Source organism: Lissotriton helveticus, chromosome 3_1 (assembly GCF_964261635.1).
Source record: "Lissotriton helveticus chromosome 3_1, aLisHel1.1, whole genome shotgun sequence".
In the NCBI taxonomy this organism is placed as follows: domain Eukaryota; kingdom Metazoa; phylum Chordata; class Amphibia; order Caudata; family Salamandridae; genus Lissotriton; species Lissotriton helveticus.
In genome coordinates this window covers 942,621,147-942,638,545 of record NC_136061.1, presented here as the reverse complement: position 1 = coordinate 942,638,545, position 17,399 = coordinate 942,621,147, and the positions used below count along the sequence as shown (strand labels likewise).

General features: G+C 41.1%; 1 protein-coding gene across 2 annotated transcripts in view; it reads left to right on the top strand.

Moving 5' to 3' along the window:
• The window catches only part of LOC144823116 (melanoregulin-like), a 280,535-nt gene extending 276,985 nt beyond the window's left edge, over window positions 1-3,550 (top strand). For both annotated transcript variants that reach the window (XM_078681308.1, XM_078681309.1), the window contains exon 6: window positions 553-3,550. In XM_078681308.1, coding sequence (XP_078537434.1) covers window positions 553-702 — 150 coding nt within the window. In that variant the 3' untranslated portion in view covers window positions 703-3,550. The remainder of the gene's footprint in view (window positions 1-552) is intronic.
• Window positions 3,551-17,399: the final 13,849 nt, after the last annotated feature.

Genomic DNA, 17,399 nt, shown 5'->3' with positions numbered 1-17,399 from the left:
ATTGCATGGTAAATAACGAATACCTGTGTACATGCCTTAGGGCATGTATGTGTGCCACATGGCACACAAGCCACAAACAGGGGTGCAACAGGGTGTCATAGTGACACCCTGTCCCCCTTGGCAATTCGGTAATTTTACGGATTCTGTAATTACCGAATCGGTATTTGCCATTGAATCCTATGGGCTTCAAACCCCATAGGAATCAATGACAAATACCGATTCTGTCATTACAATATCGGTAAATACCGAATCCTACCGATTCAGTATTTTTTACCGAAAAACTACCTACATTACATTTACCGATTCATGAATACCGAATCGGTAAAATTCGGTATTTATGAATCGGTAAATGTAATTTACCTACATCGGGCCCAAGATCTTCATAAAGATATTAGTTAAAGCAAACACCTGATCCAGAAGAAGCTATAGGCATGCTTAGTTGCCAAAAAAATGATGAAGGTAGTCTTGACTAGTATATATTCTTCACTACCAGGATCTATTGCTGTAACAGAATTCACAGGTTCACTGCAGCTCTTATCTTTTTTTCTTCAGGATCGTCTGATCACGTTGGATGCTGTAGAAGACTTCTTCCAGCTCGCCCTCAGGAAGTACCCCAAGAATACATTTGAGCGTCATGAAGAAATGCCAGAAGACCCTCCTGAATACCATTCCCTGCCTCAGGACTGCCATAGGCACCCTTGAAAGAGGGTTCTCCCATGTCATGCTTCCTCCTGTTCATTGTTGTTAATATTGAACGTCCTTCAGTGATGAACAGTTGTCTTCCCAAAGAATGGAACCCTAATTTATTTACAGCGTGAAGTGACTCTCAATTATTGCAAGATTTTGCAGTTTTATGTGGATCAGGTATAGCTGCAAAAAAAAGTGTCGGACCAAATGAGTGAAGTAGTTGTAGTGATCGGATACAGGATCAGAATTGGATGCCCTTTCAAGGAAGAAGACTTTTGGTGTGGGAACTTGGACCCTGTAGAGTTGCCTGACTCAAATTGCTGCTGTGGTGCTGGATCTTTAATTGCCAAGACAGCTCAATCAAGGGTTTAGTCTTCTGAGAAAAAGGCAATTCTTTTATTCTAGTTGTGCTAGAATAAAAGAGAATGTCTTCAATACAATTTTTAGTACTGTCACATCCTTACAATGATACTGTACTAGACTGTTCATAAATCAAACCTTCCTTCATTCACTATCTTGTTTAGTGTTCCATAACATTGTCTGTGTTCTCTCATTTTACTTTCAAAGAGGTGATTCCTCAAAACCCATGGATTCTTTTTACTTGCATACTTTGGTGTGTCTGTGACTGTACCATTTGACCAAGTGTTCTTCACTCTAAAATATTATTTCATAGTGATTCAGTGGAATTGTATGAACATTGCTATCCAGGGTGATAGCTCCCCTTCCCTCTACCTCGCAACCCTTTTCTACCTTCAGCTAAATCCTCTTGGATATCAGTGTCTTTATTCCATCTTTTTGTTCCGTCTCCCAGTCACACTTATTGAATAGTCTTAAATCATACGTTCAACTATTCCTCAAAATGAAGCAGCTCTTAATGTTGTCACCACTTTAATGCATTAGATGGAGAGACATCTTTTAGAGGATAATGTTTGCCAGTTTCCATGGTGATGAAGGTGTTTCCTGCCAGGTGTTTGCTGAAACGCTAGACCTGACTGTAAATTGTTTTTCTCACCAAAATTAATTTCGAAAGCGGTATTTTAATTTACTTCCATCATTAACGTGTTCAGATTTGAATGTAGATCATCCACTGACCCCTAATACTTTCATAGTTAAATGAGAAGAGTTATATTATTTTCTCTTTCTTCCCCAGTCATAAAAGATAGTTCTGAATAAAATGGAGACCCAAAACAATAAAAAGGTTCAATACTCTTGGTGAACACATTTTGTTTGTATGGTTGGTGACCTCCTGTTCAGTTCACCTGCCCATGTTAGGAATCCATGTTAGTACTCCACGAGGTTGGTTCAGTGTAAACCGCATTACTAATTACATAAAATTGATGCATAGATAACTTTGAGGCAATCCCACTTTGGAAGATGGACACCAATGTCTTGCTATAGTATGACTGGACGTTTATTTTGGATAACCAATACAGCGAGGATAATAAAACTTGAAAATGCACTTGACGTATTTAGTTTATGAAGTTTTACTCGATACTGGTCTATAATAGACCACAATGAATTGCGACTTCATTAAGGTAGCTCATATTTGTGATTTCCAAACCTTTGTTTAAGTGTATGTATATGTTTTGTAGATTTGTTACTATTCTAAGGTGCCCTGTGAATGCTTGTTGAAAGTATAAAGCATTCAATATTTAAAATCATGTAGAGGCTGTATAGAAAACCCATTGAGAACTGAAATTGCATTGATGAGTCCTACCGCCACCTTCTGTTGAGAACATTGAGAATGACCATTAGAGGTGTTCATAATTTAATGAGTGGTTGTGGGTGATGTGGGAAGTACAGTTACACAGGTAGAGCATGTTGATGCGAATCACTGAGCCACACTGGACGATCTAAATAGGAGCTTGAAAAACGTACATGAAACCAAATAGTCTTAGATTGTCAACATCTTACTTTCTTTTTCTTAACCTATCATCTCTTTGCAATTTGTGCCACTGAACCCCTGTTATCCTCTTCTTCTCTAGCCTCCAAAATCTTCCTCCATCTTAACCTTTATGCCTATGAATTATAGTAATATTTCCCTCCCCCTTACTTCAAGTCTTTGATGCAAATGGCAAGCCCAAACCCTAACAATGAGTTTCACGACATCCAGCAAATTCAAAACAAAGATTGTGGGGAGGAAAGGCATGAAAAATGCTAAATTTTACAGTATGCTTATCTGCAGAATCGGCACCTATTCCAGTTCAGTGATTCTGTAGAAGTTAAGCGTCTTGAAATCTTTCCCATTTTACCCGTTACAAAATATTGTTTGTCTACAATACCACAGGAGTGAAAAACTTTTCAACTCAGTCTATTTGACTTTTGGAGAACATATTCCACCCAGCTATAAACATAGTGGTAAAAAGTGAACTATTGAAAAAAGTATGTATTAAAAAGAGTGCACTTCGCAACAATGTCTTAACAATGCTTCTTCAGCTTTAGCCGTTTTAATGGGGCTGCTGCAAAGTTTATGAAGTTAATGCAATGCCCCAGACCTCACGTAGCTCCTGGATAGCTGAACTGTTTTATAGTGTCTTTCTGATCATTTACTGTAATTGCATGGTTCATGCTTCTTAAAACATAATTGAAATGTTAACTATTATGATTAAATGCCACTGTAAATATATCACTAGGTATAAGATAAAGAATCAATATGCTGCTGTAATGAATTTTATCTTACAAATGTTCATGATCTCAGTCGAAGTGCCAATTAACGTTCTAACGTTCTTTTTTGTTGGTCATTGTTATTTGGTTCTTTTTTGCAAATCCATTGCTGGCAGTGGAAGTGCAGAGCCGGTGGGCCAAAAATGCATACTTTGTATACTGCCTTTGTTTGGTGGATTAAAAATCATATATTGATGAATCTGTGTGTGCTTATTTATCTGCTGGCCGACATTGGTAGTGAAATGGAAAATAACCTAAGATAGCGTCTGGTGGACGTTATGTTGGATTCAAAATACTGGAAACAAGAATAACCAAAATAAAGTTACCCAAGGAACCCCTCTTCCCAACCATGCACAATTTAGCAGGCACCATGGGTTGCACACCACAGGGTTCAATGGGTTCCCCAACCACCCCTTTTTTCAATGAGAGCCTGTTTTCTCGTTTGGAACATAGACTCCCATTCTAGTCAATGCGAGTCCTACCGAACGATGTTGGGAAGCATTGTAATCGGTCGTCCCGACTCACAGGACCCGATTCATTTGGAAACGAGTCCGAAACCGATTCGTTGGGAACAGTTTCCTAATGACATCGTACTCTGCACCCAAGAAGGAAGTAGTTGGACTCTACAGTTAGGAAATTTTGGAGCAGTGATTTTTTTCCCTTGTTACGTTGCCATTAAACATGCGTTAGTTATTTGCTTTCAAACTGGTGCAGTCTTTGATGAATGCACTCTTGAAAAGAACAATGTAACATACTGAGGTTCAATTCACAAAGTAAATGCAGAAAATGCTTACGGTATTTAAGAGTACAATATATGTGCAAAAAATTACAAAAGAAATCTGAGGTGTAATATGTACTGGTAAGTGCAGTGGTTCCATATATAATGCACCAACTTCAGCCCTTGTGTTCTTACCTATCCAGGCAATAGCCTGAGGAACGTTCGATAAATATTTATTGACGACTCTCCATATTAACAGTAACACCCTACACACTGTGGTTATCCTTGATTTCTGCATGTGCAAAAACCCACGGAAATGAGAAACGTTTAAAATTAGTGTACTTTTCTAGATAAAGGGCTCACGACAAAATGTGTCTAGGCTGAATACAAAACAGATTTTTATTTATAATCCACCAAATTAAAATATCTTCATAAAAACACATGATTCTATCTATTGCTATATTGGTGTACATATGCATATGCAATACTTATTCATTTAGCATGAATAACAAGAGTTGTGCCCAATATATATTTCACCATTAGTAGCCTCAAACATTCATCTCACCTAGACAGATAGCAGAGTATATTAAATCTATGCAACAATAAAATCTTTAACACAGTGTTCCTTAATAACATGCAATTTTTGCAAAGACAGACATCTTAGTAATACTTTTGAAGATACATAAATTGGATGAATGCCTAGTTTTTAGTCTCCTAGTGACTTTTTTCTACTTGAGTTTTGGCACAAGCATCTTCCTCAGGAATGCCACCTTCACATAAGAATAATAGGAACCTGCATTCAGGAAATCACATTTGCCTCACATTTTTGTCGCAGATCACCACACCGGCACAAATGTCCTACTACTCAACGTTTCCCCTCAGTCTCCTGAGTAAAATGATTCCTTACTTGTGAGGGTGGGCCAAGGACCTGCAACTGGGAAGGGCCAAAAACATAGGGATTGAGGGGATAGCACAGCAAACTCTAAGCGCTGTATTTTAAAAAAAATAAGTTTTTTATGAAATTCTGCATTCGACAGCCACAAAAGTGAGGTATCATTTTAATCGGGAGATCAAGGGGACTGCTGGGTGGTAGGATATTTGTGCCAGCGCGGTGATCCCACACAGAAACGTAAGGAAAATGTGATATTTTTTTCTTTAGTACATTTTGAGGTTTGCAGGGGATTTTGTGTAGGGAAATGTTAGGGGATCCACGCAAGCCACACATCCGTTGACTGCCTCAGGTGTCTAGTTTTCAGAAATGACTGGGTTTGGTAGTTTACCTAGATGGCCGCTGAGCCCAGCACCAAAAACACAGGTGACCCCTTGCAAAACCAGCTAGTTTTGCGATTGATAATTTTGAGTTCTTCACAATGCATTTTAGGCACTTGCCTGTTGTGGGTACTTGGCCCACCCACACAAGTGAGGTGCCATTATCAGGAGACCTGGGGTTATGCTCGGTAGAAGGAAAAGTTTGTCAGCCCGGTGATTCCCACACTTTCCCACTCAGAAATGTGTTTTTTCAGCTACATTTTAGGTTTGCAGGGGATTCTGGGTAAGAAAACTTTGTGGGATCCACGCAAGTCACACCTCCCTGGATTCCCCCTTGTGTCTAGTTTTCAGAAATGTCTGAGATTGGTAGGTTTCCCTAAATGGCCGCCAAGCCCGGGGTCAAAAATACAGGTGACTCCCTCGCAAAACAAGGTCTTTTTGTAATCGATTAATTTGAAGGCTCTACAGTATGTTTTGGGCCATTTCCTGTTGCAAGCACTAGGCCTATACACACAGGTGAGGTACCATTTTTATCGGGAGACATGGGGGAATGCTGAGTTAGTGGAAGTATGTTGCTCCCCTAGATTCTAGAACGTCCTATCACAGAAATGTGACAAATGTCTTTTTCGTTTTGTTTTAGAAAGTTTGATGTTTGCAAGGGATTCTGGGTAACAGATCCTAGTGAGAGCCACACAAGACACCCCATCCTGGGTTCCCCTGGGTGTCTAGTTTTAAAAAAATGTGTAAGTTTGCTAGGTTTCCCCAGGTGCCAGCTGAGCAGGGGTCCAAAATCCACAGCTAGGCACATCGCATAAAAAAGGTCACTTTTCACTGCAAAAATGTTATGTGTCGATGTTGCGTGCTGGCCCATTTCCTGTTGCAGGCACTAGGCCTAACCACACAAGTGAGGTTCCATTTTTATCGAGAGACTTAGGAGAACACAGAATAGTAGAACAAGTGTTATTACCAATTGACTTACTTTGCCATACTGCCTTCCAAATGTAAGACAATGTGTAAAAAAAAAGTCATTTTGAAAACGTTCCTATAATTCACATACTTGTATGGGTACCCACAATTTCAGAGTTGTGCAAATAACCACTGCTTCTAAACTCTATATTTTGTTCCCATTTTGGAAATATAAAGGTTTCCTTGGTACCTATTTTTCACTCTTTATATTTTACCAAATGAATTGCTATATACCCAGTACACAATGTAAAACCATTGCATGACTCAGCTCAGTTAGTGACTCTGAGTACCTCGGGTTCTTGGTGAACCTACAAGTCCTACATATCCCTGCAACCAGGAGGGTCCAGCAGACATAACGATAACTTTAAAAAATCTGCCAAGCTTAGAAGAACTTACAGGGGAAAACGTTGCCAGAAATGGCAGTTTTGTTCAACTCAATGTCAGTATTTTATTATTTCAATTGTTCATTTCTATAGAAAAACCTTGAAGGACGTACACAAATCACCCCTTTCTGAATTCAGAATCTTATCTACTTTTCATAAATGTATAGATTTCCAGGATCCATTATTGCTTTCACACCCATTACTACCAGTAACTGGAAGGAGGTTGAAAGCACAAAAAATAGGCTATGTCCCAGTAAAACGCCAAAGCTGTGTAGAAAATGTTGGTTTTCTGGCAAAAGTCTGCCTGTTCTGAAAGCTGGGGAGATGATTTTAGCACCACAACCCCTTTGTTGATACCTTTTGCAGGGAACAAAACAGATCCTTTCTACTGCAGCAAATTTTTTTTTTTTAATTGCTGTATTTTGGCCAATTTCTCAGTTTCCTCCAGGGGTAATCGACAAATCCTGGGTACCTTTAGAATCCTCAGGATGCTGAAAGAAAAGGACGCAAAGTTGGCGTGGCTACCTTATGTGTACAAAACATTACAGTGGCCAAGCGTGACCTACCCAAAGTAGCCAAAAAAAGGCTTCGCACACTGGAGCAAAAAGGTCTTGCAGCGAAGGGGCTAAAGAAAATGTTTTAAATAAGAAAAAGATGATCTGAAATCATGACCATGTTACTTAAGTCCGGACCAGACCAACAATGAAACTAGGAACTGAAAGATAGAATACAGAGTAAATCCTTCCAAAAGTAAATCCGAACCAAATCACCTATATGGGACAAATAATGGCAGCTGTTATACAACTTGATTCTGAGAAAATTACCCATTCACCAGGTGAGCCAAACTCAACTCAATGAGACCATGAGCGACCAAAAAGATAACACTTATGATGAGGAAAAGGTATGTATATGCACACATAGATCATTGCAAAATGAAAAATGAAAAAATACAATTGCAAAGTCTAATTAATGAACACATTTGTCAAATGATATCTCAACCACTGTTGTATCAAGTGAGATTAATTGAAGAAACCGTCACTTCTAATTTAGCAGTGAACCAAACACCTTTACAAACGCCACTCACACGGCTTCACCTGGTCATCGCAATATAATTTATTTGAAATTGTGTCTCCTAAAAAACAAGCATTTGCAATGCAATAGGTCTCGTATTTACACGAGTTTGAGCTATTGACATTGAAAATGGCAATGCCTTTTATTTTTGTTTTTGTTTTTAAAAAACAAATAAAAGGCATGGTCATTTACAATGCCAATAGCTCAAACTTGCGTAAATGCAAGACCTATTGCATTGCAAATGCTTGTTTAGCACTGCCGGTGCTGAGCACCGGCAGGACCTGGCCCACTTAAAACACTGGTTCCAGGAGAGCCACACAGCCAAGCATCTTACATTTCTGTATGAGGCTGCTGGTTCAAGAGGAAGGTTACGTTTTGTTGACTTTTGGGCTCTCTTCTGCCTTTCTCATGGAACCTGCTTCCATTGATTGAACTTACTACAAACACCCATATTTCAATGTAAGCAGGACAGCAGGTTTGTTCTGAATACATCAAACAGGTGAGTGATCACGAGAAACCCGAACCAATGACATTTGTACATAAACAAGGAGCTGAATCGAAAAACAAAATTCAGGGCACCGACATAAGTACCTCCAAAAACTTTTTTTTTTTTTAAATGGGTTCAGTTTCTTCTATTTACAAAGATAATCTTTCTGTGCATTCTGTGCTTGCCAGTTTTCATGAGGGAGGCATGGTGCCTTGTAATGGCAAAACAGCCTAACAGCCATTTATCGACAAAGGTGGATTTAAAATCGGATCACTGAGAAAGGCCTGAAAAGACTTTCTGTGGAGAAAACGGGCACAAACAGCGACTCAAAACACCTGAGGAAAATGGCAATACTAATTATAGCGCCTTAGAGCAGCGAGGGGGCAGTTTTCAGAAGCTTCTAACCAACATAGCTCCAACAATTCTTGAAATTTACGGGTGCGCTTTCAGGGATGCTTTCTTGGGTACCTTTCAGCTCCATCTTCTGATAGTCGATGAGCTTTCCTGTCTCCGACAATATTGTTAAAAGCAAGTAAATAAGAGGGTCCTTGGCAACAAACCAAGCTGCATCTTGAGTCAGTCTCATCTTTTCCCTGCGATGGGCATACAGCGCTGACATCAATGAATACACTGAGCACACGTGCTTCAGTCGCAAAGCAGCGTTAAGGGAAACGAGAACAAACAAGCAGCTCAAGAGGAGTGATGGGGGCAGGCACAGGGAGAAAAGGGGGAGTGGTGCAGGGGAGACAAGGAGGTGCTGCAGACTGCACATGCGTTTTGGGAGACTGGAACATCTGTCAAAGTTTATCGAGAAACTGCCTACCTGCACAGGCTCAGTGAGAGCTCAAGCACTTCATTTTTGTTTGCGCAGTAACACTGATCCACGCGTGCATGACTAACTGCCTTGGTTCCTATGTAAAAAAAAAAGCAAAAAGATTCGTAATTTATCAGGAGACCTAGGGGAACGGTGGGGGGTAGGAAATTTGTGTCAGCCCTTTGATGCCACAACTTTCCCACACAAAAAAGTGTGAAAGAAGTCATTTCTTTTAGCTAAATTTGAGGTTTGCAGGCGATTCTGGGTAAGAAAACGTTAGGGGATCCACGCAGGCCATACCTCCCTGGAATCCCCGGAGTGTCTACTTTTCAGAAATGTGTGGGTTTCTTTAAATGGCCGCCAAACCCGGGGCCAAAAACCCAGGTTATCCCCCCCCCTCCCCCTCCCCCCCTTGCAAAACCAGGTCGTTTTGTGATGCACAATTGTGATGTTGCCTCAATACATTTTGGGCCCTTCCCTGTCACGGGTACTTGAGCCTCCTACATGAGTGAGGCACCATTTTTATCGCGAGACCCGGGAGAATGCTGGGTGGTATAAAATTTGTGTCAGCCGGGTCACGCCACAACTTTCCTACATAAAAATGTTTGAAAAAAGTAATTTTTTTCACCTGAATTTGAGGTTTGCAGGCGATTCTGGGTAAGAAAATGCTGGGGGATCCATGCAAGCCATACCTCCCTGGAATACCCCTGGTGTCTAGTTTTCGTGAATGTGTGGGTTTTGTAGGTTTCCCTATATGGCTGCCGAGCACTGGGACAAAAACCCATGTGACCCCCCTTGCAAAACCAGGTCGTTTTGTGATAGGCAATTGTGATTTCGCCTCAATTTGTTTTGTGCCCTTACCTGTTGCCGGTACTTGGGCATCCACAATGAATGAGGCTCCATTTTTATCGGGAGACCCAGGGGAATGCTGGGTGGTAGGACATTTGTGTCAACCCGGTGATGCCACAACTTTTCCACACAAAAATGTGTGAAAAAAGTGATTTTTTTTTTTTTTTAGCACAATTTGAGATTTGCAGGGGATTCTGGGTAAGAAAACGTTGGGCGATCCTTGCAAGCAATACCTGCTTGAAATCTCCTGGGTGTCTAGTTTTCAGAAATGTTTAGGTTTGGTAGGTTTCTCTAGAAATCCACCGAGCACTGGGCCAAAAACCCTTGCAAAACCAGGTAGTGTTGTGATAGGCAATTTTGATGCTGCCTCAATACGTTTTGGGCCCTTGCCTGTCGCTGGTACTTGGGCCTCCTACATGAGTGAGGCCTCATTTTTATTGGAAGACCCAGGGGAATGCTGGGTGGTAGGACATTTGTGTCAACCCGGTGATGCCACAACTTTCCCACACAAAAATGTGTGAAAAAAGTGATTTTTTTTTTAGCAAAATTTGAGATTTGCAGGGGATTCTGGGTAAGAAAACGTTGGGTATCCACGTAAGCCATACCTCCCTGGACTCCCCCAGGTGTCTAGTTTTCAGAAATGTATGGGTTTGGTAGATTTATCTAGATGACCCCCCGAGCACGGGGCCAAAAACCCAGGTGACCCCCTTGCAAAACCAGGTCGTTTTGTGATAGGCAATTTTGATGCTGCCTCAATAGGTTTTGGGCCCTTGCCTGTCGCTGGTACTTGGGCCTCCTACATGAGTGAGGCACCATTTTTATCGGGAGACCCTGGGGAACGCTGGGTGGTAGGACATTTGTGTCAGCCTGGTGATGCCAAAACTTTCCCACACAAAAATGTGTGAAAAAAGTGATTTTGTTCAGCTAAATTTGAGGTTTGCAGGGGATTCTGGGTAAGAAAACGTTGGGGTATCCAGGCACGCTATACCTCTCTGGACTCCCTAGTGTGTGTAGTTTTCAGAAATGTATGGGTTTGGTAGGTTTCCCTAGATGGCCGCCGAGCACGGGGCCAAAACCCAGGTGACCCCCTTGGAAAACCAGGTCGTTTTGTGATAGGCAATTTTGATGTTGCCTCAATACATTTTGGGCCCTTGCCTGTCGTTGGTGCTTGGGCCTCCTACATGGTTGGGGCACCATTTTTATCAAGAGACCTGGGGGAACGCTGGGTGGTAGGACATTTGTGTCAGCCCGGTGATGCCACAACTCTCCCACACAAAAATGTGTGAAAAAGGTGATTTTTTTCAGCTAAATTTGAGGTTTGCAGGGGATTTTGGGTAAGAAACCATTGGGGATCCATGCAAGCCATACCTCCCTAGAATCCCCCGGGTATCTAGTTTGCAAAAATGTATAGGTTTGCTAGGTTTCCTTAGGTGCCGGCAGAGCTATGGTTCAAAAACTACAGGTAGGCACTTTGCAAAAAAAGGGTAATTTTTCACTGTGAAAATGTGGTCTGTGCAACTTGCGTTTTGGGTCGTTTCCTGTCGTGGGCACAAGGTCTACCCACACAAGTGAGGTACCATATTTCTTGGAAGACTTTGGGGAATGGAAGGTGGGTGGAATTTTGTGGTTCCACAGAGATTCCAGAACTTTCCACCACTGAAATGTGCGGATAATGTGGTTTTTTTGGACAATTTTTTAGGTTTTCAAGGGATTCTGGGTAACAGAACCTGGTGGGAGAAAGTCAAGTCACCCCATTGTGGATTTCTATGGGTGTTTAGTTTTCAAAAATGTATAGGTTTCCTTAGGTGCCTGCAGAGCTAGGGTTCAACAACTATAGCCAGGCACTTTGCAAAAAAAGGGTCATTTTTCATTGTGAAAATGTGGTGTGTCCACCTTGCGTTTTGTGCTGTTTCCTGTCGTGGGCACAAGTCCTACCCACCCAAGTGAGGTACCAGCTTGTATAGGAAGACTTAGGGTAACACAGAATTGTAGAACAACTGTTATTACCTATTGATTTTTTATTGCATTTCTGCCTTCTAAATGAAAGACTGTAAAAAAGAAGTCATTTTGAAAAATGACCTATAATTCTCATGCTAGTATGGGTTCTCCCAATTTCGGAAATGTGCAAATATCCACTGTTTCTAAACTCTATATTTTGTTCTTATTTCAGAAATACATAGGTGTCTTCCATACAAATTTTTCCATGTATACATTTTTCCAAAATAATTGCTATGTACCTGGTACATAATAAAAAACCATTGCAAGACGCTGCTCAGTTATTGGCTCTGAATTCATCAGGTTCTTGGTGAACCTACCAGTCCTATATATCCCCACAACCAGAAAGGTCCAATCAAATGCAACGGTATATTGCTTTCAAACAGCTTTCATAATTAGAGGAAGTTACAGGTGAAACGCTGACATAAATGGCTGTTATTTTCAACTCATTTTTCATTTGTCCTATATTTAACTGTTAGTTGCTATGGAGAAACCTTGAAAGATCTACACAAGTGACCCCTTGCTGAATTCAGAATTTTGTCTACTTTTCTAACATGTATAGCTGTCCAGGATCCATTATTGCTTTCATACCCATTTCTACCATTAACTTGAAGGAGGTTGAAAGCACAAAAATAGCAAAAATTGGCTATGTCCCAGAAAAGTGCCAAAACAGTGTAAAGCAGTTTGGTTTTCTGACAAAAGTCTGCTTGTCCCTGAAAGCTGGGAAGATGGTGATTTCAGCACCACAACCCCTTTTTTAATACCATTTGCAGGGGAAAAAACAGACGCTTTCATCTGGAGCCCTTCCCCCCCCCCAAAGTTTGCTGTATTTTGGCTAATTTCTGGGTCCCCTCAAAGGGAATCAACAAACTCTGGGTACCTTTAGAATCCCCATGATATAAAAAAAGGACGCAAATTTGGCATGGACATCTTATGTGGTCAAAAAGTTACAGGGGCCTAAGCGTTAACTACCCCAAATAGCTAAAATAGACATAGCATGGGGGGGAGGACTAGCAGCGAAGGGGTTAACAAGATACATCATGGAGACTGTTGTATGTAAAGAAATCCTAATACAATGGTAATGCTAATTGCTTAAAATAAAATAAAGAATCAGAACAAATATAATTACTTGAAGCCAAAAAAAATTCCAAGCATGACTTCTAGCAATATCGACAATGCGGCAACCATCTGCTTATAGAAAGGGGGAGGGAATATTTTGCATATCCAATGTCTAGCACCATAGACATAAAAAAAATATATCATTTAGACTGTTGTATGTAAACAAATCCTGATACAACAGTACAATCTAATTGCGGAAAATAAAGTGAAGACTCAGGACCAGAACCACAATCATTATTTATATCAAAAAATAATTTTTCACGCATGACTTTCAGATATATTGACAATGCAGCAAACGTTTGCTTCTAGAAAGAGGGGAAAACATATTTTGCATAACCACTGGCGCACAGCAACATGTTAATGTGTCTCTGTATAAGTAGACACCCTCTACCATGACAGCTACTTAGCCAAAGTTTATATTGACACATGTATAAATTTCTGTGTTAGAAAATGAAAAGAAAAATGAAAGTAAAATTATAAGAAGGCACAGCAGTTCCAGAAGCACATATAATTTGCAATTCATGCATCATTGATGTGACTAATATTCCCAACACATTGGATAAATTAGAGTTGCGAAATATGGTTTTAGGTTGAAATTACAGTAGAACTTGCAATGTGCAAAGCTAATACATAAATTAATAAATCTAATCATTGTCTGCCTAGAAAAGACAATTATATCTGTCAGAGTAATGTTAGAGTTGTACTCTTTCTTTGTATTAAGCCCTTTGGTAATGCTGTCACATCTGAGAATCTAGTGACACACTGCACCGATTTAGAATGTACCGGCTGTCACCTCTACACGAAGGCCTCTTGATCAATTCAATGATTTTGAATTTAATGTCATTTGCAGAATCATTAAATGCCAACAAATTAGAAAGCAGTGGGGGCAGATAATGATTTTACAATGGATTCTGCTTTTGTGTTGTGATAAATTCGATTTCATCTTCTGTGCAGTTTGGCCCACATAAATCAAATTGCACGGACACCAGATGGCATATACAACATTTTGAGAATTACAATTGTGATCTTTCAAGTAAAATATAATGTCACCATGGATGAACTGTTTGGTGTTATTAGTTATTATTATTATTGGTTTTTTTGTATACCGCATAGCTACCCAAGGGCGCCCCAGTGCTTGCGACTAGCCAGAGAGCAGTATGATTGTTAAGTGGATTGGTTGAATAACCAAGTTTTTAGCAGTTTCCAGAATGGAAGATGAAGGGGTTCACCACGGATAAGGGGGGTAGCTTGGCACACGTTATACAATTCCCATATTTGAAATTGCCCATAATTTTGTTCTCGCTCCACCAAGAGGCTAGATCAGATGAAGTTGTTTTAGGAGTATCTGCATGGACTAAGTGGTCTCAAGTTTTTTTCCTTTCTTAAAGAACAAGGGTAAATCATTAGATATACCTGTTAATTGAATCAAAGGCCAATGTGTCTTCACAATCCTAGTAACGGTGTTACTCTGTGTGGAGAAAGTCATAATGCACACAATCTTATCCATGTTTTTTTTAGCCGTAGGGGTCAGCTTGTGGTAATTCCAGTCCCGTTTCAAATAGCTCCTTATAAATCTTGTGTGGTAGAGACTGGCTTCCAATTATTTTTTTATGTTAGCTTCACAGCAATAGTCCTCCTTAAATTTGCAGTCTCTTGAATGTGAAGAAATTGCCAAAGCGGGAGACCATCCGTAAGACTCTGGTTTTATGGATGGTGGCTGCTATACTGAAGTAACGTCTTACGAGCAGTGGGCTTAGTGTATAATCTTGTAGCCAATTTGCCCTCGTCTGCTAAAATGGTACGGTCCAAAAAATCAATACTTTTCCTAAAACGTGATGTAAATTTCAAATCAACAGACAAACAATATAGCCATTGTAGAAAATCAGTTAGTGAAAGATGATCGCCAGTCAGGATGAGGAAAATGTAATCTATGTAACGTTTTCACAGACCTATGTTTTTTAAAAAAAAAGGTGCTCCGGATCATAAATGTCTTTTCTCAAAACCATCTAAAATTGAATGGCAAAATTCGGGGTATAGGAAGCTCCCATAGATGTGACTTTAATATGCAGGTAAAATTACCCATGAAATTCAAAGTAATTATGTGTGAGACTGCCACTTTGCTAACTGTATTGCTGAGTTGTCCTGCTGCCTGCTGATTGCTTTGCTGAAGGAGGGACTACCACTTTGCTACCTGCTCTGCAGTTTTGGCATGATGCCTGCTGCTTCATGCCTGGGAGTAAGAAGGACTGGACCTACCCTCTACATCTGAGAAAACTGGGCATGCACGCGCGCATTTCTCACAAGAAATCTCAAGGATTATTGATACAGCGAGGAAGAGGAGGAGGGCAGCCCGGGGCGGCCTATGCCAGGTAAGTGTTTTAATTTACTAGTAAGTAATGTAGATTTAATTGTTAATATAGGGCGGGTGAAAGTGGGTGGGGTTCCACAGAGTTTGTTAGCAACTCAGTGGACCTCCACATAGCCCCACTGCGCCCAGGGTTAGTATTTTCACTTTGTTACTGTAATTTAAGTTTTGCCAAATACTTTACACATTGCTTCTTAAGTTAAGCCTGACTGCTTAGTGCCAAGCTACCAGAGGGTGAGCACAGGTTAATTAAGGTTGTGTATCTGACTTACCCTGACTAGGATTGTGGTCCCTTCTTGGACAGGGTGCATAATTTTGACAACTAGACACCAGTTTCCACCAGTGGATCTATCTTTTTACTCAGTGAAAGCTCCATTGACTTGACACTTATGTCAATTTGTCAGTAAAGTAAGTCTTAATAGGGAGCTCATTAAGGATTTGCCGCCACCGCCAAGAGTCAGTTACCTGTTTTGCATCTTTGGGGGCATTGTGGGCAAACAGCCGTCACCGCAGAGAGTCACCGGGGGGCCATTTTGACACCGGAGGGGAGGAGAACTACACCTCTCAGCATCCCCTGCGCCGCGCACATCGCTGACTGCACCACACAGCGCCAGGAGGCGCACAAAAGGACGCTCGGGCTCCCGTGGCGCGGGATGCACGCGGGCGCGCCCGGGTGAAGCCCGGGCCAAGGGCGGGCCCGTCCGCGCCCGTCATAGGCCGGAGGAGGCTGGGCTGGGCCATCCCTCGAAGAAGCTGGACTCAGTACTCTGTACAAGTTTCGTGGTATTGTATAATTTACTGATTGTTGTCTCGTACACTACTGGTCAAATTATGAATAAGAACAATACTTCTAAAGGCAGGTCCGTGGCAGGGAGCTTAGATGCTTTTCTGTTAAGGGCAGAATCCATCCTTAGCCACTAAATTCAGCTCACTGAGCGAAGACTGTCCCTTGAACCCCCCTCCCTCCCAGTAGACTCTCTTTGACCCCTACGATATTGGCATCGAATGTGACAGCCAATGATGAGACCCCCTCTTTAATTACTGGTTCTCCCGGTCTGGTTGCACTGTTTAAGTATCATCATCCGGGGATAACACTGCGAGTCCGCATGTAATAACTAGAGGACAATAGGCGAAATGTAAACGCAATCACACATATAATGAGGAGCTCCCCGCAACTCCTCTTTAAGGGAAGGGTAAAAATAATACAAAACAACGCAAAGCTGTTGCCAATCCTCCAGGAATGAAAGGGAAAAGGGTTACAAACTTAGGCGAATCTAAGGGGCAAGTAGTTAGCAACTCTGAGCGAAATAATTCAGGTAAACCTGAAGAGGATGAGAACTTTTGGGGCAGAATGGAGACATTGATGTCGACTCTTTTAGAGCCTATGCACTTAAAAATTACTACTATTGAAGCCCGTGTAGCTAAAATGGAGGAGATGATGCATAACATCTGTCAATCTAACCAGACGGCTCCTCGCAATGCACTAGCACACCCACCCCCCGTAAAATGACAGAAAATCGTAAGAGCTTGACCTCTGATCCTGCTAATCCTGGACAATCAAAGAGCAGGGAGGTTAATACTACATTAAAATATAATAACCCTGCCCGTATAAACGGAACCAGTGAAGCAAACCCAGGAGGGTCAAACAGGGGAGGTGACGATGCAAGTGACAATGGCAGAAACCAACTAGGCCAAAGGGATAATTCATACAACCCTTCACTAATTTCAAACTTACCACCAGAAGCCACTCCGTATACGGTTGTCTTGGCTAATGTCCCAGTTTTACCTCCTAATGTTTTCGAACACTGGTCAGCATTAAGGAACAAATCTCTACATTTCCTAACAACTAGGACAGGATTTAAAAACTCTTTTCTCTGATTTCAAAATGGCCAGAAGGATTAGCTGGGTTGGTACATCCTCCAAATCTTTAAATGGAGATTGTGTTGTTTTAACCTTTAGTGCCCCACATTTGGTACGTACCATCACTGAGAGGGGTTTAAATGGTCTTCATG